This window comes from Arabidopsis lyrata, assembly GCF_000004255.2.
Source record: "Arabidopsis lyrata subsp. lyrata unplaced genomic scaffold ARALYscaffold_7, whole genome shotgun sequence".
In the NCBI taxonomy this organism is placed as follows: Eukaryota; Viridiplantae; Streptophyta; class Magnoliopsida; order Brassicales; family Brassicaceae; genus Arabidopsis; species Arabidopsis lyrata.
In genome coordinates, this window is record NW_003302549.1 from 4,832,366 (window position 1) to 4,857,916 (window position 25,551).

Sequence of the window (25,551 nt, forward strand, 5' to 3'; positions counted from 1 at the left end):
ATTCTCATAATACGATTGACAACATATAGGAGATGATTTTGCTCAACCTTGATAATATATATGATTAAGAATTTGAGACTAGTTAGATCGAAATTAAGTCTATAAGGCTCATCTTAGATGAGCAAGTTTCAGCTTGCAACTAGATAGTTTCTACAGTTCAAGGTCTTTTTATTACCATCTATCAATTTTCAAAAAGAAATGTTATATGAAAGCAATTCAATCTTTATCCCAATTAGTCTCGGAGTTCAACGGATATATTATTATCTTTAAAAGTGTTTTGAACTAATTTGGGGTTTGTGATGAGGTTATTAATGTTGGAATTAGATGGAGATGTGAAAGAAAGCTTAGAGAGTTTTGAGTATTATGGTGATAGATGTTGATATGCAAATGTAGACAAACAATGGTGTCCCACACTCCCACTTAAATTCGAGTGTCGTCAAAGAATAAAATCACAAAGTCCCAACAAAACAACACAAACCCAACTGTAAGTCACATTCACAAACCCTAAACTAGACCCTCATGCTACCTTTTGCTTTTACTAGTTTACTTATCAATTTTCTAAAGAAACTACAACTCCGTCAGTTCTTAGAAGATTGATTTTCTAGAGATTTCACATTTTTTAAAAAACAATCATTGTTTAATTATTTACTATTATTAAATATTTTTTAATAAACTATGAACCAATAGTAATCTGAAACAATTAATCATTACGTCTTGAAATCTACGATTTATTAAAATCAATTAATTAAAAAAATATAGAAAATCAATCTTTGTAGAACAAACTCAAAACATTAGAACATCAAACTTCAAGAAACAGAAGGAGTACATTACAAATTTACAAAGATCATTATCCTTTGCAGTAATCTTAAATATGACAAAACATTCTTCTAAATTCTATATGAGTGAGTGCCAATAATACCGTGGATGACCGGACCATAATTTAAAATTTGCATCATTACCTAGAGATCATTATGTTTAGTATTATACTTTGAGCTGAGGTTAGGGTTTTTGCTAGTATGTTAAATGTAAAATTTTGCGTTTAGAATTAAAATACTATTGGGGTTTAAAATATTTTTTTAAAATCAAATATTAATCGTAAATTGTAAAATCAAATACGAAACAAAATTGTTTTTGACGTTTGTAATTTGCTTAAGATCTATGGAAAAGATGAAATTAATTTGATGCTAGTATTTTCATATTAAGAAATGGTACTTGCAAAAACTCGTTTTAGTGATCAAGTTTTCAGTACTGAGTACTGACCAAGAGAAACCACAAGTAGACACAAAAGTCATTTTTAGAGCACCCTTTGAACACTAGAAGTAGAACCAATCAATAAAACAAAACCACTTACTACATTGAACCAATCCAGCTAAATGATCTGTTCTTCGCTGTCTCGTAAAAACTAACCCTCTTTTGGTATTTAATTTTTAATTTTTAACTATTTCTTGTCGTTTGTGGTGTTTTTCTCATTGTACTTGTTTGTCCGATTCATTTAGCGTAAAAGTAAAAACCTATCCATTTCTTTGGTACTGTCCTTTATATTCTCTTTTTATCATTCTTCACCATTCAAGTTTCAACCTTTTGCTCAAAAAATTTAAAAATTTATTTCATATTTTCATCTTTATCACATTGTTGGACAAAAGAAAAAGTCGAATAGTATCCGATGTGAGATTTACATGTCACATAACCATTACCTCTCGGCAGTCCCATTCAATCGATAACTTGTAATTGATTTTTGTAGCCTAGAAACCATAGACCTATGAAATAATTGAGTAACCTAATAGTTGCTCATATAATTTGTAGTTTTGTACCATATCACACAACAAAATAATTGGTATTATCCGCAAATATCAATACAATTTCTTTTGTAAAATAGAAAAGTAAAATATCTCCTCGACTCCTCCAATTTTGCTTATAAATTGAGGTGAGCCCTTATTTCATTAATTCAATAAATTCCACCAACGTCACTCTCTCAAAAGCCTCAACCAAAGATTTTCCCTCCCAAATCTCAAGAACAATAACTTCAAAAAATATACTCTTTTTTTTTAGAAAAAAATATACTCTTATTTTCACAATTTAGCTAAACCCACTCTTTCTCTCCTCATTTAACCACAAACCCACTTCTCAATTTTTCTAATTTACTTTTTAGAAACCAATCTTTTTTTTTTCCACTAAACAAAACAGAGAAAGAAAATGAAAATGAGTGATTATTGGACAACGATGGCTTCTCTAGTTGGCATGTTAGCCTTTTGTCAAACAATCCTCCAACTCGTGTTTCCGCCGGAGCTCCGACTAGCTTTCCTCCACTTCTTGACACGCCTCCGCCACGTGTTCTCTTCTCATATCTACTTCGACATAACGGAGATTGACGGCGTCAACACCAACGAGCTCTACAACGCCGTTCAACTTTACCTCAGCTCTTCCGTCACCGTCAACAGCGCCGTTTCTAGCAGCAACAACAACACACGACTCAGCTTGACACGTGTACCTAACTCAAGCTCCGTTACTTTCGGCCTCTCCAACAACGACAGAATCACCGACGTATTTAACGGCGTCACTGTCCTCTGGGAACACGTCGTTGTTCAACGTCAAGTTCAGAGCTTTTCGTGGAGACCAATGCCGGAAGAGAAACGAGGGTTTACGTTACAGATCAACAAAAGAGACAAAGCCCTTGTCCTAGATTCTTACCTCGATTACATTGTCGGAAAATCAGAAGAGATTCGTCGGAGAAACGAGGAGAGACTTCTTTACACGAACTCAAGAGGTGTTTCGCTCGATGCGAGAAGCCATCCATGGGATTCGGTTAGGTTCAAGCATCCGAGTACGTTTGATACTCTGGCTATGGAACCTGAGAAGAAAAAGCGAATCATGGAGGATCTAAGAGAGTTTGCGAATGGACAAGGGTTTTATCAGAAAACGGGCAGAGCTTGGAAACGAGGTTACTTGTTGTATGGACCACCTGGAACTGGCAAGTCGAGTTTGATAGCTGCAATGGCGAATTATCTTGGTTACGATATTTACGATCTTGAGCTCACTGAGGTTCAGAACAACTCTGAATTGAGGAAGCTGTTGATGAAGACTAGCTCTAAGTCGATTATTGTCATCGAGGACATTGATTGTTCGATCAGTTTGACGAAACGAGGAAAGAACAAGAAGAAGAATGGGAGCTATGAGTATGACCCGGGTTTGACAAACGGGTCGGGTTTGGAGGAACCGGGAAGTTCAGTGACTCTCTCGGGGCTATTGAACTTCACTGATGGGCTTTGGTCTTGTTGTGGGAGTGAGAAGATCTTTGTGTTCACGACAAATCATATAGAGAAGTTAGATTCTGCTCTGTTGAGAAGTGGGAGGATGGATATGCATGTTCACATGGGTTTTTGTAAGTTTCCGGCTTTGAAGATTTTGTTGAAGAATTATCTGAGGCTTGAGGAAGAAGATATGGACGGTGTTGTTTTGAAGGAGATGGAGGAATGTGTGGAGGAGGCGGAGATTACGCCGGCTGATGTTAGTGAAGTGTTGATTAGGAATAGGAGTGATGCGGAGAAGGCGGTGAGGGAGCTTGTGAGTGTGTTGAAGGAGAGAGTTGTGAAGAGAAGGAAGAGTGTTAGATTGAAGAAGAAGAAAGAGGAAGGTGAAGAAGGAGAAGAAGAAGCAGAGGAAGAACAAGAGAAGAGAGCTTTGGATAGTCCTAATCGAAACAGAGAGGTTTTTGGGTTTCAAGATGAAGAAGACGAAGAAGAAGATGACAAGGAAAAATGAATGTAGGATCATCATCTAATGGTTCTTGTGTGTTTTTAATTATCCGTTTTGTTTAATTAGTCCAAATTATTATAATATATGATTAGTTACAATATGGTATAACGTTATCCATTTTGGTGTACTCAAGTCAAAACTATAAGCAGTTAGGATTAACATTATGTATACACTGGATTATGTAGTATTAACGTTATTCGTTTTGTAGGATTACTATATGGATTATGTAGTATTAACGTTATCCGTTTTGTAGGATAACATTATGTAGGATTAACGTTATCCGTTTTGTTTTGTAGTATTAACATAACAAAACTGGATTATGTATACACTGATGCTGCAGTAATTGGACTCATTAAAAAGGCCTACCACTTTGTTGTCTCCAATTTTCGTGTCGGTTACGTTTGATTGGTCGATGGACTCTAAATGCAAGCTAAAACCAAAATGGTTTTTGGTAGAAGAGATAAATAAAGAATTGATGTTTGAATGTTGTAACTTGGTTAGTGTCACACCCTTTATACATGTTATGTCAAACCTGTAGATTTCAGAATTTTGTTCAAGAAACCAATTTACTCTAGAAGTGACACTAAAGAATCATCACATCAGACACTTCTACTTCAAGCTAGAAGTGACCTGAAAAATCCATCAGTTCTTTTCCTTATAAATCTTGACCGCTGAAAGATTTTGACTTTTGACATACATATTGTAGTAATGAAGCCCAATCCAAAGAGAGTGGCATCAGAAAACAGTGTCTATATTATGGCCCAATCTCTGGAATCCACCACATTCACCTTGATGAACCACCGGTTAATGTCTAAATCAGAACAAGAACCTGTCTTGGTAACTAAATAAAAACTGAAAAAAAAAAATTAAGGTTTTTATTTTATGAATTTCAATTATGTTAGTTAAAATTTTGATATCCCATGCGTTACACATGCCACCCTAATGTCTCCTACTCTCCATTTTTAATCAATTAAATTACAGTTAAGTTTGTTTATTTGTGAAATAGAAAAAAAAAAGAGGAGTCATCACCATTTGACTTGTTTAAAATAATTAAAACAAATAATCTACTACAAAAATAAAAAGAAAATAAATACTAATAATATAAATGCGTTGGCGAACAATTGATGTTGCGGCAAACCGGTAGGCCCAACAACAACACGGACATTCTTGATGTTTTCTTGGCCCAGCAGTAATCTCCTGCGGCTAAGACCATAGTACTTTACGTTATCACCCAATTAAAATAAGCCACGTGTGACCACAGGTCAATTTAGTGCAGGCCTCTTTATTAATCTTCCATTAACGTTCAAAGTGAAGAAGCAAGAAATTTAATAAAATAAAAATAAAAACGGAAAGCTGGAAGAAAAATAAAAATTCCTTCTTTCCTTCTGAAGCAAAAAAGGAAGAAGAGAAGAGCAGAGAAGGAAGCAGAATCTAATTTGGATTTTAATCGGAGAGAGAATCTATTCCGACGATTTTTTTGGGTTGATTTGGATTTTTGTCGATTGTCGTTTAGTCTTAATTTGAGGGGTTTTGGTGTGGTCTCGAAGATGATGGTAGCTAATAGCTTCGATCTATGGCAAAAAGATGTTTTTTTCTCTGCAGCAGAGGAGGTTCAAGAATCTGCTGATATGTATGTTTTTGATTCTCTGTTTTGTTTCGTGTAGCTTGTGGTGTTGAAATCGGATTTTTTTAATGGAGAAATAGGGTTTATTAGAGTAATTCGAGTTTGTTGGGATTGGTTTAGCTCTAGATTGGTATAAGTGAGAACCTTTGTGTAAAAAGTGAGAACATTTGTTAAGGAATTGAGATATCAAATTTGAAATTTTGTTCCTTGTCTGTGTTGTATTTGCAGAATGGAATCTGCGTATAGGTTGTGGTTTAAACAGAAGAGAGACGGTCGAGTAACCGTTGAATCAGACGAGCTCTGCAAAGAACTCCAAGCTGCTTTGAGCACTGCTAAATGGCAGGTATGAAATTTTTTCTTTGTGTGTTGTTTGTAAAATTTCTTTCAAGCTTAGTTATTTTGGTTATATATTGTTGTGACTTGAATCAGTTGGAAGAGTTTGAGAGGGCAGTGAGGTTGAGCCATGGAAATTGTCGAGATGACACTATGTTAACTAGGCATAAACAGTTTGTTACCGCTATTGAAAACCAGATTTATCGAGTAGAATCTTCTCTGCAAGAGGCGTTAAGCGAGAATGGGAAACAACCTTTGCGTTGGGTGGATCTTAACAAAGAAGAGCGTGATGACCTTGCCATGTTTCTATCTGGATCTTCTCAGACATCAGAGAGTTTAAACAGTGATAGTATTAACTTGAGAGATTCCTCAACGAGTTCTGTAGCAGAGATTCCACGTGGGATGAATGGCAGACGAGAGACTAGATGTTATGGTGATAGTCCTGAGTGTGTGATAGACATTGACGAGAGAGGAAGTCCTGAAAGTGGTGATGCTATGATCCGCGTTCAAGATGATAAAAAAGCCGGTACAAGAAGAACATGGAGTTCACCAAATGTACCGAATATCAGTGCGTTGAGGATTAATGTTCCTTTTAATGCAAAAGAAGAAGAGAGAGAGAAATTCCTGTCACAAATCGAAGACACTCCTAAAGAAAAAGGATCTAAACCTCTGTTTTGGCTGCAGAGATGTCGTGATTATAACCAGGTAAGCTTCTGCAGTTTAGATCATTTCTACACTATCAAATAGGATATCTTAGTTGTTTATCGTTGTGCAGCTTTTTGACAGAGTCAAGGTTTATCAAAGACGATTTCGCGTTCCATTAACCCGCCCGATTAAGCTCATTCTTTCCTTAACGCTAATCTTCTTTCTTCTATGTGAGTCCCTTGTCTTTCGGTTCTCATGAGTTATTGGCACACCACTGTTCCATAACAGTCTCTACTCTCTATAACTGAATCAGTTTCCTTGTTTATTCCCTTGCAGTATTCATCTTGAGAACTTAAACCGCGGTTTCAGAAACTCTCAAGAAACATTGACAGGTAAATGATATTATAGAATCTAAATCATAACTCCAAGTTTTCTAAAACAATCTTTAAACGTTACACCCTTCTCGTGGATCTTCCAGGTTTTGTTATACAGATTCTTGTGTAATGGGCACACTTTAGATGCTACACATGATTCAACATCCTTCGAGAAGGAAGAGAGATTAAAAGCTTTGTCAAGATTCAAAAGAAGGACAAACTCTGCTTTATTACTCTCTCTTATCCTTAGGGAACATATAGGAACTTGTATATTTGTAAGATCAATATGTAAAACTTGAAGCTACGTTTCGTAAAACGTTAGACGTGTACCTAAAGGAAACCAATGCGTGTTTGTGTTCAATGATATCTCCAGTGTTTGTTTGTCTCTCAGATATTTTATTTTGGAACAAAACATTCTTTGTCCCCTTTCACTTACTTGGCAAGTCTTTTGTTCGAATCATCGTCTTACCTTCTTTTAAAATGCTCATTATAGTCGACGTGTCAATTTCTTTCATCACTACTTCAAATCTTAGTGTCACAGCCCAAAAGTATATAGGTCAATTCTAAACTAAGTAAAAGATCTTAATATTAAGTCTCATTATAGTTGTTCGTATCATTTAGACACATGATAATGGTGAAAAAGATTTGTAAAGAAAGAAAAATGTCTAATAATTATTGAATCTAGAAGTCTCTGGACAAAAAGAAAGGCACAGTCTCTTAAGATGGAACTTGATCATAACGTTTATCAACCATGAATTTCGAAGCACAAATAAATGCTAAAAAATGATACAACTTCCTGTCTAAATCATAAAAAATCGACTAGTCCCATTGGGAAAAGTAAGGTAATAAATTTTTTTCATATCCTTCTCGTGCCTCTTTTGATCATCATTCATTCCTCACCTAACCAATTAAATTTCAAAACGATTATATTAAAATATATATTGAAATATTCTAACAAATGAGCTGAAATACAAAATACAGAATAACGAAAAAATCAAAGAAAAAGAAAAAAAGTGTGAATAAGATATATTATGGTCCAAACTATTATCGATTCACCAAATAAATTACAATATCGACATTCTTTCACAAAATAAATTAAACAATATCGATATTTCTTATACTAAATGACGTTCCTATCCTTTTTAAACAACAGCAAAGCAAGTACCGCACACAATGTTCATAGGGATAATATAGTAATTTATGGATGGGAAATCCAAAACGGCGCCGTAGCAGCCACGCTTGTGGGCTTCTTGCAACTTAAAGCGTTGAGAAACCTCCAAGAAGGTGAAGGTGACGGTGACGGTGATCGAGATCTCCGAGATCTCCGGTTAGAAGGAGATGGAAACATAACCGGTGGAATATTCCGGCGAACCTGGCGGCTCTTGATATCCTTGAGTTCGATCTCCGGAGGGAACTTAACCATTCCAAACATGAACACATACCATCTTGGCCTTACACATTTTCCACTTCCCGACGACGCCGTTTCAGCCTTCGTCGTGTTTTTAGCCGGTGAAATGTTTTCCAGTGGAGAATGTACGGTGGTTGGACCACGTGAGAGCTTACGGTAATCTAAAGAACGGCTTGTCCTCATAGGTCCCGCATTGTCACGACGTGCCACAGAACAACTACCTGGATGGTTAAGCTTATGGCCTTGTATGGCGGATAAGGACTCAGACCGTGCACGAATTCGAGGGCTTATGTGTTCGGGAGGTGAAAAGAGGGCATTTTGGTAGTTTAAAGGGATGAGTTTGCCGCCAAAGATTATGTTTTCTGCCGGAGAAACGTCGTAGGAGGTTGACGTAAGAAACTCAAAAAGTTCCGTTGACGGTTCACGGTGGTCTTCGGTGGTGGTTGGGGTGGCGGCGGGATTAGGGTTCTCGGCATTGAGGGGAAGATCTCGGAGAGATAGTGCTTCTTCTTTTTCTTCTTCTAGGTGATGTTGAAATGGTTTTGGGAGTTTAGTAGTAGGGTTTTGGAGATTGGTGTTTTTTAAAGTTTCCATGTTTTTTAGGGAGAGAGTAGAAAGACAATGAAGATGTTGAAAGTATTAAGTTTTTGTCCCCGTATATATATATATATATATATATATATATATACAGGGCCTCTAGAGGGGTCAAATACTTTTACGAGAACTTAAAGTGGAAACTACTTTGTTTTACGGGTTAGAATTCTCTAGGTGTATGTCTTTCTATACATGCATATATTTGTAGATTTTTGACCAGCCAAAGTTTTGTGTTTGCCAAATTTCTCATGATCTAATTATTTCATGGGGGTGTATATATGACATATTATTATGTTGTCAAGAAAGATAACACAATCTTACTTAAATATTTAACCACACAAAGTGTCTATATTAATTACTAAATCAAAAGATTAGTACTCTAGTCTTCATATATATCATTGATCATTTATTCATGAATCTTTCCGATTTTTCATCTCACAAAATTTGGTTATTCAAAAGCCTAGTCAAGAATGATAGAGATAGAATTAGTCAAACACAAATTAATAATGTTTGAAAAATTGAGTTTTTAAATTTCTTCATGATGTAAAACTATGGTTGAAATGACTATGTAGTACCACGATCACGCAAATTTGCATAGATAAAGATTTGAAAAAGCTAACTGATGGTATTGTATAAACTATAGTTTCCATTATTCAAATGTACACCTTCAAATTTTTTATTATATCACACATTTCATTCCATTAGTTTAACTTAAAAGGCATGTGTTATTTATGTATTAGAAATAATTAATTATTTAGACATATATATATATGTATATAATATCACCACTTCTATTTCAATATATAAATAATTAAAAATGTTTAGACAAATTTCTTTAGGTATATTTTCAAATAGGAGTGTATATTAAAATTGAAAAAAAAAAAAAAAAAAGGAGCAAGTTTACACACAAACAAACTGTGCGAAGCATATTATTTGTGAAAAGATAGATAGTCGAGACTAATCAAGAAGAAGACTTAAGACATTGTGACAAAATAAAAAAACCAAGTGCTGAGGTAGAATTGTTGCGTGTAACTGAGGTCAGCCGAGAAAATGACTTTCGCCTGCTAACATTTCGTTTCGGTTATTACAAACAATACCACGATGATTTTTAGTTTGTGGAATTGTAGTGATTAAAAAAACTCAATTGTTATTATAAGAACAAAACTAAAGGAACGCAATTTAGAGCCACAAACTCCACTTTGTTTTTCGTTTTCAACTTACGCTGCAAGGCACAAGTCATAATTAGGTTACTGATCATATCCACATTGCTTGACCACAAAGTTTGATTTGTTTTTCTTTTTCATAGCAATTTCATATGGTGCGATGTTACTATTTTACCTTTAAAAGCAAAAAGTAAGATTACATAGGAGTTCACTTTAAAGTTTTTTTGTTCAAACAAAAAAATCATGATGTGGATAACTTTTTCTATTAGCATAAGCATGCTGATTTTATAAGCGTTTTTCTTTATCATAATAAAAAGATAATGCTTTTTAATTTATGAAATGAATTGACCTCAAAAATGACAAATACTTGCACTAGTTGATGGTGACCTCAATCCTCAACTGATGGGTGGTTCACCCAATTCTCCTATATATATGTGTGTGAATAACTCATGCTAATCGTTTTAATTTGGATTTAATATTTATAGAATTCTAATGGAATATATATAATTTAAACTATTAATTGGATGGTCAAAGAGTAAAAAGCCGGCTAATTGTTTTTAAGGCAAGCTGACAAAATTTAATCATAGTGTAAAGATCAATGCAACCAATGGACTTTTTTTTTTTTTTCTATGAACGTCTAATCGCATAAAAGAAATGTAAGATATATAAATAAAAAAAAATAAAATAAAAACTATACCGGTAAATGTTGGACAAAAAATAAGAGGAACAAAAACAAAATCAATAAAACAGACAACACAAAACAGAAATCATATTAAAAGAAACATAACCTTCATATTCTTCAAAAACGATTTCAAACGGTTTGGAGTTTCTTCCAGATCCATCACAATGGCTTGACTTCCATAACAGAAGGAAAGGGTATGTGCAGTTGAATCATTTTTTCTCCAATACGCTGAGTTCCCAAACTAGATTGGAACTTTGCAGTTGCGTGTCTTGAAACTGAGCGAATTGATCCAAGTGAACTTGAGTGGAATGGTGGAGGGCGAGGTTTGTTGTTGCAAAAAATTTCTACCAAAACTCAGAGATATGCTAAACAAGAGTAAGGTTTGTAATATTTCTCTGTGAATATGATTTTCACATGCTATTTTATGTTCTTTGTTTTGATTTTCTAACGCACCCATTTTTTATTTTTGCATAATTCATGGTCATCAAAAAGCCTAGCAACTCATGAAGTTGAAATTTATGGGTCTTCGTTTTGGAGGTGTTGTTGATGTCGAGAAAAAGTTTCAGAATGTTGTTCTTAATCCAGAGATCAAAGCCATGAGATCGCGATATTTAATCCACTTTGATCAAAAAAGATCTAAGGTTTGACAAATAATTGTACTAGAAAGGCACTTGATGCTTGAGGTATTTTCATTTAAAAAATCGTAGTTTTTAAATGTGATTTGAGTTATGCACAATAAAGCAAGTAAGTCAATAAAACTATTTTTTTGAAAATCATATATAAATATATAGTCTCATCAATATATATACAAATTTTAGTGAAATATGACTAGAATATTATTTATTTTTCTTAAATTTGTATTGTTTATTGGTAAAATATTTTTCTAACATTAAATATTTTAGGACTTTTTAAAAAAATTTACAAATTAGCCAACTTTTATATAAATTAATTTATCGATTTAATTGAATTTGAGGATTCCAACATTATTAATTTATAGAGATTTAACAAGTTAAATACTTAATCGGGTTTTATATCTTGAAAGTTTACGGGCTAACAAAAAAAAAAACTAGACTCATAGTCATAGCTGTATTACGGCCTATTAATAGTCCAACTTGCATGTTTTAAAATAGCTTTGTGTCTAAGATTTACAAGTTGGACTACTAATGGGCCGTAATAATCTTATAGTGGGCCTTTCCAGAAATTTTACAGTCCCAATCAAAAACCCTAAAAGCTAGATCGAAGAAGATTTTGACGCTCTCTTTCTCTCCCAATCGTCGTATCGTCGTCTCTTCTTTGGCTATCTCATGGCGGTAAGTTCCGATCTCTTTCATCTCCCGTTGCTAATTTCGAGCTTCGACTCATTATATCTTTCTTCGCTGAGCTCAGATTTAGACTTCTCTCTACTTGTTGTTATAAAAGTAGAGTATTAGGGCTAGCATAATCTGCAGAATTCGGTGTTCATAGCTTTTTCCAGCCCCAGCTCCATTTTCGTCCTCTTTCTTGTCGATTTATCTGATTAGAAGTAAGTATCGGAGTATCTGTGAATCAGGAATTGTTGGGTTTGATTTTAGCTGATACGATTGCGAAATATATTGTTTAGCTTTTTCATGTAGGTAGCAATTGTAATTGAGTGTAAAATTCCTTTGAATTATCCTCATTCTTGTTGATGTGGAATAAAGAAGAATGTGTTTCTCTTCCAAGAAAATTCCATAATGTTTTGAGTTCATTCGAGTAATTTTTGTATGTGTTTTGCAGACCATTCCGGTTAACCCGAAACCATTCTTGAACAACTTGACCGGCAAGACTGTTATCGTCAAGCTTAAATGGGGAATGGAATACAAAGGTATCTTTTCTTCTTCTTATGATGATGTGCTTTTGATGATAACCAGAGCTTTTAGCTAACAGTCTTCCTTCAATTTCACAGGTTTCCTTGCCTCTGTTGACTCCTACATGAACTTGCAGGTGCGTTTTTAGCTTCTATGTTCAATTTGAGAATTAGATAATAGCTTTTTGATTGAACTTTAGAGATTGATGTTATGTTGTCCAAAATCACCTGCTAAATGTTCCTTATGCTTTAAAAGTTTAGAGGCAATGCTGTAATCTATTTTTAGTGATTATAATCTTCTATTCAGATACATAGATTGTTATGCATTGTAGCCATTGACATTTTCCCTATTGTTTTGCAGCTGGGAAACACCGAGGAATACATCGATGGACAATTGACAGGGAACCTTGGAGAGATCTTGATCAGGTAATATCACCTCATTATCTTACTTATTCTTTCCAGCAAAAATGTTTCACAGTGAAGAATTGGACTTAGGCATTCTTACTAGACCCACGCATCTTTATCTCTGTTAGTTATGAAAATCACTAAACAACAACCGGTTTTGTAATTGCTTTATTTCTTTTACGGCTCCATTGAATTAATTTACCGAATTTTTGTCCACAGATGCAACAATGTCTTGTATGTCCGAGGTGTGCCAGAAGATGAAGAACTTGAAGATGCTGATCAAGACTAGAGGACTTAGAAATTGCCGCCCGTCTGTATTTTTTAGTCTTGTATTCTAATGAGCAATTCAACCCAGTTTGTGAGATTTCAGTATGATGTTCTTGAATCTTTTGACTTTGTTGATACCTCGAATGTAACAAGCCGTTTAGTTTTATGATAAAACCAACTTCCTGCCGGGTTTTATAAGTTTACTTCATTGACTTATTTTTCTTCTTATAAATCACTTTATGTTTCCAACAAAATGATTCACCGTGAAGTTTCTTTAGTTGATAATAAAAACTTAAGAATTGGGCTTAGCCATTAGCTAGACACACAATCAGCATCTTCTCTCTGTTAGTTATGGTTTTATGGATTCATTACTAACTATCACGGTTTGTAATTTCTTCGAAACTTTCGGATCCATTGAACTAATTTAACGCAATTGTGAGATTTCAGTGAATCTTAAAGAGTTTGTTGATGATACCTAAAAAAGTAACAAGCCTTTTTTTTTTATGAGAAAACCATTCTTCTTGTCGTTTTTTTTGTCATTGGGTTGAATGCATGTCGTTTTAACCACTATATTGTGCCTCAATTTACATTCAGCCCATCAAGTGGTAGCAATATTCGGAGAACCTTTGCGGTAATGGATGGAGTCTGGAGATGACAATTTTGAATGTACTCAACTGAAAAACTAAAAAAAAAAAAAAAAGTTCGGAAGATTTGCAATATATTTGATATAGATAGATGATCATTTTGATTTTATGAGAAGAATAGTAGTTCTGCAGTAAATTTCCAGTTTAATTAATTTGAAAAGGCCAAGATAAGAAAAATAGTTTGAATTCAAACCATTAAAAAAAAAAAAAATTCATTGGCCTTATGGTTTGTTGAAAAAATACGGGTCAAAGCTAATATAGTGATCCCAAGTCAAAATTCCTTGATTTATTTTGCTCCTCTGTGACGTTGACAAAACATGTGAAATACTGAGAAATCAATTATTCAATCATGTGACATCATTTACACATGCATCACCTACCATGTCCGCTTGATTTTTATTTACATATGACATCATCTTTATCGTGTAATAATTTCCTCTATGTTCTATTTCCTTTTGTCAACGGGCAATAAATTTGAGTATTCTTATACTTTTTCACATAGGAATACATACCCTTTTTAAAAAATACATCTGGAAATTTCTCGTTCTTCTTAGAGTTACATCAACTTTATGAATTTATTATTTAGACTTTTCTTAATAATGAAGATAAACTTGCATATGTATCTTATGCACTTCCACTTGCAGAACTTGATTGACATTATTCCCTCCATACTTATTTTTTTTTGGGGAAAGTCATTATATATACTACGAATTAGTGATTTAGTTGCAACTTGCAATACATTGTAAATACCTTAAAGTTATTTTTTGTATGTTGGCAAATAAAAAAAGTCTGTATTATTTGGAAGTTAAAGAACAATCAATTTAAGAAACGATCAAAAGAAAATTAATGCTTAAAAGTCTGTCGTTGGAAGTTAGAATTAGTACTTAGTAGTACCAAATATACAAGATTAAACTATCACTAAATTTGGTGAATAAAATCAACAAAAAAAAATAATAATACATGCAGTACCATGGCAATTAAAGCCGACGATCGATTCCTATCGAGTATCGTCTATACGTGGCATATCGTCGTCTATGTAATCGTAATATCATATTTATTTCACTTAACGAATACTAATTTATATTCAAAATGATTATAAGACGAATTTATGAGGTCGAGAGAAGAAACACACAACACAAAAGTAGTTGAAAGGGGAAAGAAACATGTTGAGATAGTTGTTGTAAAGTTTTCTGTCCACCTACTTATTTTGGCACGCGTCAATGTAAGTCACGTGTGCTAATTAAACCCTTAACTTATATGCTCTCACCTAAGTGCCTACCCACCAAACCCATCGGTCCATTCCTCATTTTCAATTTTCTTAAATTCTCAAGTCTCAACCACCAAAACATATCCGAATGAACTAGAACGTTTGCGCATATGGCTTTTTTATTTCTCTCTATCATTATTAATCATTTGACTCTTGCATCCAAAGCACCGCGACTTTTTGGTTAATAATGATCTAAAATGTTGGCAAATTTAATAACTAGACTAGATAACTTAAGTTGCGAGTTTATTTGTACTGACTTGTTTTGACAAAGTATAACTTTAATCTCTTAAACAAAATCTTAAACGTGTTTAACTTGTTGTATGCATGAGTATAGCACATATATATATTTTATGGATAACGTAAAAGTAGCAAATTACGTAACCGTGTATCTTAGCCGTTTTTGAGTAAGATATTGATTATTTCAAATAGCATGTTATTTTTGTTTCGTACGACACAAACACTGATAACACAAAAATTATGTTATAATGAAATGGGAAAATAAGGATATAACACAACATTTTAAGAAACTGTCGAGCTAATCCTTTCGTCCATTTTGAACCGAAAATGGCCTACTTAGTGATATAGTAAACAACATGGTAAATTCACCTAAATAATTCTAATTCATTATTATCTTGCAAATTTAACTAGTTATGTAAATGTGGCAAAGAAATTTCATAAGTTTTTTATTTTTCTTTTTGGTCACAATTGTTGGGTCTTTTTTTTCGTTCTTGTTATATGGTCCAAAAATTTTGGTCTGAAAGAGTTATGGAGACATTCACAGTAGCGAAAATGATTATTGAGGCATAAAACTATTTAGAAAACAAAGAAATGCTATTCGTCCAAAAATGGGGACTTTAGTTCAAACTTCAAAGTGCTACATAAATAATTCATACTAAAGGTACTGACTTTGTATATAACATAGTTGTTCACAAATACCCCATAACATCTTATGCATTTTTCCTTACTTTTTTGGTGGGGGCTATATAACAAGAGTTAAAAAATAAAGTTGTCAAAATGTATGAAAAGAAAAAAAAAATGGAAAAAAAAAGGGGAGGTTCCTTTCTTCTTGGCGATCACAAACTTAATGATCATCATAATGTGGCAATTTCTGTGCCGTATATATATATATAAATATAAGTACACAGTGAGTGTGGTGGCTTCAATATTTCGTTACCATACATCTCTCAGATATCTTCCAGTCGTTTGCAGATTCTTCACAAAGCCCTCTGCTTTGGTCGAATCCATAGACCCCTGAAAACAAGACAGAGACAGAAATAAACTCATTTTAGAGTCCGGTTTGTGATTTGGACAATGATAATGTTAGATTGATCTCACCAAGACATACCTGTTCTTGAGCTATTGTGTGGAGAGATCTGTGAACATCTCTTGCCATGCCTTTGGCGTCACCACAAACATATACATAAGCTCCTTGAGAGATCATGTTCCAGATATCAGAAGCCTGCAAAAAAATTGTCAGCTCAAGAATCTGAGTTTGAATCTATAAGATGATCTGAGTTTTGGGTTTTTATAAGCTCATACCTTGTCCATCATCTTGTGCTGTACATATTCTTTGGTGGGTCCTTCACGAGAGAAGGCGACACTTAGCTCTGCGAGAGCACCACTCTCAACAAACCGCTGAAGCTCTTCCTCGTAGATGAAATCCTACATATATGAGAAGACTTGATCAGAAACTGGACAAAACCGACGATGTTAGATAGGATTGAGTTTAGAGATATGGCTTTATTACCATTCTACGGTTTCTGCATCCAAAGAACAAAACTGATGGTCCAAGTTCAACACCAGATTCTACTAACGCGAGTCTTTCCTGAAGGAATCCTCTGAATGGAGCCAATCCAGTCCCTGGACCGATCATGATGATCGGTACCTTAGAATCAGAAGGAAGCTTGAAGTTGGATTGCCTAACAAAAATCGGCGCCGAGGAACAGTTTTCACTTTTTTCATATGGCACAGCATTCTGTGATTACAATGCAAAAAATAAGCACTCAGCAAAAAAGACCAAGACAATGGATAAGAAATGACACAAAACAATAAAAAAGATTACAAAGAAATATGTTTGCAAGAAGCTGTCAGATTTAAGGTTTGTTTACCTTCATCCAAGTCGAACACACTCCCTTATGAATCCTGCCAGTTGGCATCTTCTCATAAACCAGTGCACATGTGACGTGAATTCTAGTTTCAGCAATCCTATACAAGTAAACAGGACAATGTTCAATACACTAAAAACACAAGATAAGTGTCAATCGAACAACTTGAAGACAAAAAGACCAAGACAATGAAGGTACTCACTTGGGAGATGATGATATCGAATAGAACCTAGGCTGCAACCTTGGAGCAACTCCAGCGAAGAAGACACCAAGTGGTGGCTTGGCTGAAGGAAACTCGGCCATCACCTCAAGTAGACTTCTTTGACTCTCTACTACCCACTTTGAATATTCATCCTGTTGTTGAAAGGACACAATATATATACATCGTCAGATTGCATTTTAAAGAAATGGAAAATGAAGAATAGAAACCAACAAAAAGTCGAGCCCCAACCTTTCCAGCAGGTGAAGCAAGGTGTTTTAATCGTTCTGCTTCGGTAGGATCAGATGCATGAGCAGCCAAAGCAACTAAAGCAGACTGCAAGAAAACAAACATGAAAATAATTATCTCTATGAAGACAAACAAAACTGATCATAACCAGTCTAATGGTAAATGAATCCAACCAACCTTCTTCGGAGAACTCAAAAGACATGCATATCGTGTAAGCGCTGTTCTCAAGTTGCAAGGTGGGAATGGAGGAGGAAGCGAGCTGCTGATTGGTGTGCCGTCTTCTTTTTCAGCGTGAAGTGAGAAATAAGTATCAGGTGAAATATCCAGCAATCTAAGCGCTTCATCTACAGTTTCACTTAAATTATCACAAAGTACACCAACATGATCTCCAGTTTCATACCTGACAGACAAGATACAAAAAATACATTCATGTTATTCTTCAATAATATTTCCCTCTGATTCTGTAGACATTCATATAGCAGTAAAACTCACGTAAGTCCACTTCCAGCAATGTCAAATTCCAGATGGATACAAGAACGATCAGACTCAGGAGTATGAAGCTCCCTTTTCGCGGCGACATTTGCCCTTTAAAGCCCAAAAAAACAAAGAAAGGTTAGATCAAACAAAAAAACTCACGTAAGTCCAAGAAAACAAAAAGAAAAGAAGCGGCTTTCTTGTGTACCTGTAAGGATGTTGGGCATCAAACACAGTGTAACCATTCCCATTGGCCATGTTTTTATCATTGAATTCGGCATCTTCAGAGTCGTGAATAGAAACTCTGTATTCTAACACAGCTGCAGTGTATGGTGTGGCAACAGCTGTATCGCCTTCTTCCCTCAGTATTGTATCAAGCTCGGGCCACAATGCTTCTCGCCTGCAAGAGGTAGCAAATTTAGCCCCCAAAAAAACAAATATCCAAAGCAGCAATGCACGTAAGAAGCCACGAGAAGAGAAAACGTAAAATACCAAGCTGTAAAGTCATCTTCAATACACTGGTCATCATCTCCAAGACCAACTTGTACAAGACGCTGTGCACCTGAAACAACCCACTCAATGAAATTAGAAACCAATACAGGCGAATACAAACACATCAAGACCAGATCAGAGAGATCCAAGACCAATGATGAAAGAAAGAAAGAAACAAACAAACAAACCTTGTTCGACAAGAATGTCATCTACAACTTTGGCAACCTGCAACCCAAATTTACAAAACAAATTTGAATATTAGCTTGGTCCAAAGTGACAGGAGCAAAACCATTAAAAAAAGGGAATAAAGATTTCATTTAAAAACCTTATTAAAATGTTCATACTGTCTGTTTCCTAATCCAAACACTCCATACTTCAAGTTCTTAAGCCATTCTCCTCTGTCATTCCCCTGTAAACATATGGTTACAACTTCAGAAACAAGAAAAACAAAAAACACACGTTACAACAACTAATTGAACCAAGCCAATTAAAAAAACGACTGACCTCGGTGAACCATTTGTAGAATCTCGCTGCATTATCTGTAGGCTCACCATCTCCATATCTACATCCAGATTTTTAAAACCAAATCAGCCACAAGAACAAAAAAACAAAGTTAATCCCAATCCCAAATAAAAGATCAGCTCAAAAACTAACGTGGCTAAGAAGAAGAAAGCAACATCCTCTTTCTTCAATTTCTCCTCATACTCATCATCATCAGCCGCGTAATCATCCTGTTAAATTAACTCAGAATCAGATCAAAATTACTAAAGCATCAAACTTTATCTAAAAAGTGTTGACGGTATATACCAAATCAACGATTTTGAATCTGGTTTTTTCATATCTTGCTTTAGCTTCTTCTCCTAAAGCCTGCAAATTTCGAAAACACCAAAACTGATTCAATTCAACTTCATCATTCGAAATCACAACAAACCCAAAACGCAAAATCCTCACCTTTGCAAAACCTTCAGCAGTACCAGTTTGAGTACCGAAAAAGATGGTAACTTTCTTCTTCCCATCATCAATCTCTTCCTCACGAGGCTTAATCACCAAAGGCTTAAGAGGCTCGACGCGTTTTGAATTCCCAGAACCGGATCTCCTCCAAACCAGCATAACGATGCAACCAATAAGAACAGCAATGGAAGTGGTAACAATCATAGCGAATTGACGATTCTCTATGAGCATAGAGGATAATTCAGCTGCGACGGACTCGTAAGCGGAGGCATTAGCGGGGTCTGAGACAATTACAGGCTCTCCTTTGATGATTGCAGCCATGAGATCGATCATGGAGGTTGAAGAAGAAGAAGAAGAGGACATGGCGTTGTAGATGGTGTGGCTACAAGAAGAAAGAAGAAGGAAGAAGATCTCTCTCTCTCTGTGTGAATCGGAGGGGGTTTGGTTAGGTGTGGTGTAGGTGAGAGAGAGACTCCTTTTGAGACACAACAATAAAATTTGGAGAAGAAGAAGAGTTACACATTTATATAATTCATATGAATTTTTTATTTATTTTTTATTTTATTATTAATTATTTTTTATTTTTATTTATATATTTAGTGATTGATTATTTGATTGGGATGGTGTTAAATTATTACCAGCGCTCACCAAACCAGACCGGTCAAACCGACCTAACGCGTTTGATATTTACTATGGTTAATTACGTTATTATCTTCCTGTTGTGACAATCTAATTCTAGCCTATTTACAGTAATACAATTTATCTTATTTAAAAGATCCATAACAGTTGTATAAGAGATACTTCTTAGGAACATAACGGTTGTATAATATAAATATGACAATTAAATTAATTTTACAAATATAGAAAAGTATATTAGAGTGCGAAACTAAGAGCAAAATAGAAAAAACATAGAGAGAAAGAAATAATTAACTTGTTTGGGTAAAAGAAAATAGTTGTATTATTCTTAAGGGAATTGTGTAGCATTATTTGTATTTTGTATATTGATAATGTCATTGTACTTAGTCAAAAAATGAGAGTTCGTTATACAAAGCTTAAATTAAGTAAAATAGATGATGGTATACAAATTTTAATAGAGGCGTATAGAGTAAAATGTTTTTTTTTTTATAAATTAAATTATAATTGAGATAGTGCGATTTATTAATAAATTTGCAGATTAATGGAGGCAAGTGTGCAAAAGATCTCCAACGATGTACAATTAATACCCGTTCGCCATGATTCTATGCAGAGAGGGAAGTGTCGTCAGGTCGTGGATCATTGAAAGTGTCCGTCAAAAGCATTAAAGAAAAAGTATAGTCTATCGTAGATCTAATAAGGATCGGAAGAAAATTGTCCGTTGTGGAATCATATATGTAACAATTTTTATAATTTGCAATAAATAATAAATCCAGACGTTAAAACAAAAAAAAAAATAATTTAGAATTTCTAACTAAATGCATTTATTCTAAGGTAAAATAAAATAAAATGTAAGTTGTCTATTTTGTTAGCGGCATGCTCCTTCCATTTTTTTAGTTGGTGGTCGAAAATCATTTAGTAAACACTAATAAAAATTCAAAATAAAAATTAAGTATTTGTTGTTTTTGAATAACTGCACCATTACGAATGGACATTAATTCTCGCATAGTTTAGAATTTTTTGTCAATACGCAGTGTTAGCAATATGCGAATTCATATAGCCCGTGGTATTTTGATTGACCAACTTACCTCGACCACTATGAGTTTGGACCCATTGAATCTCGAGTCGGTCAAGCTTGGTTGGTCAAATATGGAAGGAACTTTGACTCTTTCTTTTTTATATTTTTGTTAGCAAGCGCTTTATGATCAATGTAAATAATAATATACGATAGATTAGATACTATAATTTAAAGAGACAAAGCAATAACATTAATGGTTTAAAATGAAGTATAGTAAGAAAGTTCCTAGCGCAGACATGTTGTAGTATGGAGTATGGTCAACCACTTGCATGTCAAAGTTGTTCAAATTAATGATCCCTCAAATATTTGGTTGAATTATTTAAGTTTAGAAGATATCATTTTATTATATGTTCAAAAGAATACAAGGTAACAATAATCTTGGAGCGTTTTCTTTTTTAAAATCGAACGAGAGCCTATATATACTAGTAATCACTATTCACTAATCATTTAGTTGCAACAGCCTCAATTTGGTTATCAATGGCGTTTCCTCTCGATCAACATACATGTCACCGTCGTGATACTGCCAAAAAACAATTTATTAGATCTCCAAAGAGATTCACCACAAAGAAGAACGAAAGCAAGGCAAATGAAACACCACAACGACACACGTGTCTTTTTTAACATTTTTATCCAATATCTTAACATAACTACTAAATAAAATGAATAAAAGTAATCATTAAACTATACAAATTTGTTCTCACGTCTCATAACTCATAAGTTGCATAATTCATATGAATAAAAAATAGATATATGGGGATGTGCCTTTAGTCAAGTGGTTAAGTCCACTTGACTCTGCCTTCTTCACTGGAGTTTGACTTCAGTAAGTCGCGTTACCCCTCGTAGTAGGGATTGGCTATGGATCGGGCCTTGTCGATCTAAAGATGTCAAAAAAAAAAAAAAATTGATATCTATTTCAATAAATAACTCTAGAGCGAGAATTTGGATTAATCAAAGTTTCTAAAAAAATTAAAAAGTTTGAACTAAATTAGAAACTTAGTCAAGATGATTCTTTTTCTTTTGGTATGATATCAAAAATGATTCTTATTAATCTCTTAGACCTTCGTTGTATAACAGGATTAACATGGATATGGGCTCTTTGGCCACATGGGTATGGACCCATTGTTTACAGCCCATTTGAAAACTTGGAGGAGACTCTATCCGAAGAATACCCTCTCCCCAGGGATTAGTCATGGTCCCTTCTATAAACTTAAGGATTTACCCTGAGTTAACAAAAAAAAATAAAAATAAATAAATAACAGGATTAACAGAGCATGTATCAAAGATATAGTTTTTTTAGTAACGACATAATCTCTTTGGTAATAACGTCTCATCCAAAACACATGAATGCCTTAAAACCATATTTTCCCTTTACGAAAACACATTCCCAGAAGAAATCAATAGTGTGAATTGTGAAGATATAGATTACACCTATAAGTCTTCTATTTCTTATTGTAGAAATAAAAATTCAAATTCTAGAAAACCATTATTGTTGACAGAAATATAAACCCTTTTTTTTTGCATCTTTTTTGTTTTTGTTTTTGTTTTCATCAAATCCTTGTTTGCTAATTTATACAAGTACAACAAAGTGGTTTATAGATGAGAGAAAAGTGATTAATAAATAGACTTGGTTGGGCTCAAAATATGTAAATGAGAGAAAGGCAATAAAAAGCCCACGTACGTGGTGAGATACTGAGATTGATGAGCAATGTAGTTTTCATTGGTTGATAAGGAAACTGTGAATCATATGAATCTAACACTTCCAGGTGGACAAATCTTAACCACTTAATTTCCCCATCAAACTTTATGTATTAATCAATATTATTGTTTTGTTGTACCCTTATTTGATCAACAAAATAAAGTTTGTATGCCCAAGAAAAAACATCTTATTAACATAAAATAGTTGTACTCTGCAATTGTTTGAAATGACCCGCCTTTTTGGTCTCATTTTATTAAAATATGATTTTCAATATATATTTGATTGTAATTCTCTACACATCCATACAAATTTTAAGAGTTGTGTGCCTACCATTTCTGTTTGGACCTTTGAGGTGAGGCTAATTAGAAAGAAAAAAAGGTTCAAACATTAATATTTTTTTTCTTAATGCAGAAAAATATAAAAATGTCAATACTCCTTCATAGGTTTGCAAGATTAGTTTTTTTTTTCCTTTTTCATGTTGTCAACTATCATCAAATTTGTCACCAAAAAAATTAACCATTTGCATATGTCGACTGGTTTACATAGTGATTAATAAAAACAAAATTAAAGCATTTCTACTGTATATATGTGAACAAAACACAGTATATACATAATACAACCAATTACAGTCTACATTAAAAAGAGACTTTTTGTTCTTTGATTTTAATCTATCAGCAACATTTTCGATCAATAAAATCTAATTAATAATGCTTTTACGACAACAATTAATAATTGGGCCGATTGGGCCTTCACAACCAAAAAAAACTAAATACTTTTCTCCACACTATTGTTAATTTATCTATGTTGATAATAGAATTGGGCCAAATGGGCCTTCATTTATCAAATAAGTAGGCCTTGGTTTTGTAAGTTTCAATGGTTTGGTATCCAGATCTTGGGTGCTATGACTTCGTCTGCCTAGAAACACTCTTTACAATCAATAAAGCATGAAGAAGCTGTACTATTGATTAATTATTGTTAAAATGGATTAGGAAATAAATTATCTGACTCTTTCCGCATATAGAGAATCTCCTTTGCGACCATCTTTCTGCAACGTTGTGTGTGCGTATGTGTCATAATGTAAGTGGATTTGTTGTCCAAAAGCAATAAGCTAAAGATGACTAAGAATTCACGATAGTTTGCTATAGAACTCGTGACTTTTTTTGTTCTTATAATATATATTTATTAATAGTATGACATTTTCCGGTTGGTGCGTTTTAAGAAAAAATTGCCATAAAAGTGCTACAAAGGACATAATTATGTTGATCGGATGGACCATATATGTACCCAATTACAAGTATAATTAAACACCTTTTTGTGATGAAGATTCAATTATTATGCTAAAGAATTTGTTGTTAATCATATTTTCTACACTCTTCTTCTAACAAACAAACTTTCCGCTTTCAAGTTTCTACCGACGTAAAATAAATTGTTTAGCGTGGTATGCCAAAACTCATGCCACTTATGAAATCTATGACACAAAACATATAATTAAGTCAAGTGTGCGTATCCACTAGATACAATTTCACACCTCCCGACAGTGCCGGTCCGGCATATATGAGTGCCCTACGCAATTCCTAAATAACATGTCTTGTTCATATCACACTTCTAGTGGTGACATATTTCTACGAATTGAAACAAGTAAAAGAAAAAAAAAATTAAACACTTAACCAGCAAAAGTTATAAACTAAAACTGTGAAACAATTATCAAAAGAAAACAGAGAAGTCAAAAAGAAAATTAAAAAACTAAAGAAAACTAAGAAAAATATTATAAAAAATTTTAACAACTGTATGGTCGTTTTTTTTTCTTTTCTCTAGAGTTTATGATTTTTTTTTACTTAAGTCTTTAGTTGTTTTATTTGTATATGAAAAAGCCCACAATATTTATCTAAAAAGACCCTACACAAAAATTCATAGTATAAACATATATGAAAAAACTTAAGAAATTTTTATCTGAAAAGGTCCTCAAAATTTGAGACCCGAATCAGTGGCTTCACTTGCCTGTCCTATGGGCCGGGCCTGCCTCCCGACTTTGATATGACGAAACCACTAGACTATATTCATTGCTTTTTATATATGATGGTATTCGTTAGTTAGATCAAACTACACAAAATCATACTATGTACGATATTAATTTGGCCTTTACCTTTCACCAGAAACATTGCAAGAAGATATAATATATAGATATATCATATATGGTACTATTAATTAGTAGGGATGTTGTGAAAATTAGCCTATGGCTTGAAAATATTCTGTTTCTATTCTGTTGGTTTACTTAAATTTGATTGATTTTTTTTAAGGTTTATGTATGCCCATGAGATTTTGATGGTTAATCTTCAACTAACCACATAATACAAAATAAAAGAAAATAACATGTTTGACGAGTCTAAAAAGGCTATATATGGCATGATCGTATCAAGGTTAACCAAATTTGATCATGATATTGTTTTTACAAACTTAATAATACCGTCTGTCGAACTAGCATTCTGGATTTTTTATCTCATCACATCCCTACTTCCTCCAAAAGTGTACTAAATACTATTCACGACCAATGGTTTATTTTTTGAAACTAATGTTATATAGTAGTTTGCTCAAAGACAAAATATTATGAAATATATGTGAATGAGATTTTTTATCTCACTTTTCGTACTTACCCCATTCAATGATTCATGATTTGTTAATTTGTTTTTCTT

General features: G+C 33.8%; 5 protein-coding genes across 6 annotated transcripts; 3 read left to right on the forward strand and 2 right to left on the reverse strand.

The window, feature by feature from the left end:
- Positions 1 to 1,706: 1,706 nt before the first annotated feature.
- On the forward strand, positions 1,707 to 4,032 carry LOC110226037 (AAA-ATPase At4g30250). The gene has a single exon (XM_021016540.1). It carries the CDS (start codon positions 2,194 to 2,196, stop codon positions 3,757 to 3,759), a length of 1,566 nt encoding a protein of 521 aa, XP_020872199.1. The 5' UTR covers positions 1,707 to 2,193; the 3' UTR covers positions 3,760 to 4,032.
- A 1,044-nt stretch (positions 4,033 to 5,076) lies between these two features.
- LOC9303432 lies at positions 5,077 to 7,119 on the forward strand. 2 transcript variants are annotated; one of them, XM_021019352.1, is made up of 6 exons: positions 5,077 to 5,383; positions 5,606 to 5,720; positions 5,909 to 6,415; positions 6,486 to 6,585; positions 6,692 to 6,747; positions 6,834 to 7,119. In XM_021019352.1, exons 1-5 carry the CDS (start codon positions 5,301 to 5,303, stop codon positions 6,709 to 6,711), a joined length of 825 nt encoding a protein of 274 aa, XP_020875011.1. In that variant the 5' UTR covers positions 5,077 to 5,300; the 3' UTR covers positions 6,712 to 6,747; positions 6,834 to 7,119. The 2 variants fall into 2 exon arrangements, with proteins under 2 accessions (XP_020875011.1, XP_020875010.1); XM_021019351.1 differs by having other exon boundaries at positions 5,079 to 5,383; positions 5,807 to 6,415.
- Positions 7,120 to 7,649: 530 nt separating this feature from the next.
- Positions 7,650 to 9,190, reverse strand: LOC9303433. The gene has a single exon (XM_002869339.2). The coding sequence runs from the start codon at positions 8,729 to 8,731 to the stop codon at positions 7,928 to 7,930; it is 804 nt and encodes a 267-aa protein (XP_002869385.1). The 5' UTR covers positions 8,732 to 9,190; the 3' UTR covers positions 7,650 to 7,927.
- Positions 9,191 to 11,775: 2,585 nt separating this feature from the next.
- On the forward strand, positions 11,776 to 13,276 carry LOC9305457 (probable small nuclear ribonucleoprotein F). The gene is made up of 5 exons (XM_002867315.2): positions 11,776 to 11,886; positions 12,332 to 12,419; positions 12,501 to 12,538; positions 12,763 to 12,827; positions 13,026 to 13,276. The coding sequence occupies exons 1-5, from the start codon at positions 11,881 to 11,883 to the stop codon at positions 13,093 to 13,095; spliced, it is 267 nt and encodes an 88-aa protein (XP_002867361.1). The 5' UTR covers positions 11,776 to 11,880; the 3' UTR covers positions 13,096 to 13,276.
- Positions 13,277 to 15,796: 2,520 nt separating this feature from the next.
- Positions 15,797 to 19,982, reverse strand: LOC9303434 (NADPH--cytochrome P450 reductase 2). Its single transcript, XM_002869340.2, has 17 exons — positions 19,455 to 19,982; positions 19,311 to 19,370; positions 19,158 to 19,234; positions 19,008 to 19,065; positions 18,829 to 18,912; positions 18,692 to 18,728; positions 18,504 to 18,573; positions 18,220 to 18,411; positions 18,030 to 18,122; positions 17,715 to 17,937; positions 17,541 to 17,624; positions 17,292 to 17,443; positions 17,093 to 17,189; positions 16,732 to 16,959; positions 16,524 to 16,646; positions 16,330 to 16,443; positions 15,797 to 16,235 (listed from the first exon to the last, which is right to left on the reverse strand). The coding sequence occupies exons 1-17, from the start codon at positions 19,815 to 19,817 to the stop codon at positions 16,155 to 16,157; spliced, it is 2,136 nt and encodes a 711-aa protein (XP_002869386.1). The 5' UTR covers positions 19,818 to 19,982; the 3' UTR covers positions 15,797 to 16,154.
- Positions 19,983 to 25,551: the final 5,569 nt, after the last annotated feature.

Coding starts and splice junctions, on each gene's coding strand:
- LOC110226037 (XM_021016540.1), top strand. CDS start 2,194: ATGAAAATGAGTGATTATTGGACAACGATGGCTTCTCTAGTTGGCATG.
- LOC9303432 (XM_021019351.1), top strand. CDS start 5,301: ATGATGGTAGCTAATAGCTTCGATCTATGGCAAAAAGATGTTTTTTTC. Junction 5,721..5,806: donor TGAGCACTGCTAAATGGCAG/GTATGAAATTTT, acceptor GACTTGAATCAG/TTGGAAGAGTTTGAGAGGGC. Junction 6,416..6,485: donor GATGTCGTGATTATAACCAG/GTAAGCTTCTGC, acceptor ATCGTTGTGCAG/CTTTTTGACAGAGTCAAGGT.
- LOC9303433 (XM_002869339.2), bottom strand. CDS start 8,731: ATGGAAACTTTAAAAAACACCAATCTCCAAAACCCTACTACTAAACTC.
- LOC9305457 (XM_002867315.2), top strand. Junction 12,539..12,762: donor ACTCCTACATGAACTTGCAG/GTGCGTTTTTAG, acceptor ATTGTTTTGCAG/CTGGGAAACACCGAGGAATA. Junction 12,828..13,025: donor CTTGGAGAGATCTTGATCAG/GTAATATCACCT, acceptor TTTTGTCCACAG/ATGCAACAATGTCTTGTATG.
- LOC9303434 (XM_002869340.2), bottom strand. CDS start 19,817: ATGTCCTCTTCTTCTTCTTCTTCAACCTCCATGATCGATCTCATGGCT. Junction 17,938..18,029: donor ATTGCTGGAAGTGGACTTAC/GTGAGTTTTACT, acceptor CTTGTCTGTCAG/GTATGAAACTGGAGATCATG. Junction 17,444..17,540: donor TTGCTTCACCTGCTGGAAAG/GTTGGGGCTCGA, acceptor TTTCAACAACAG/GATGAATATTCAAAGTGGGT.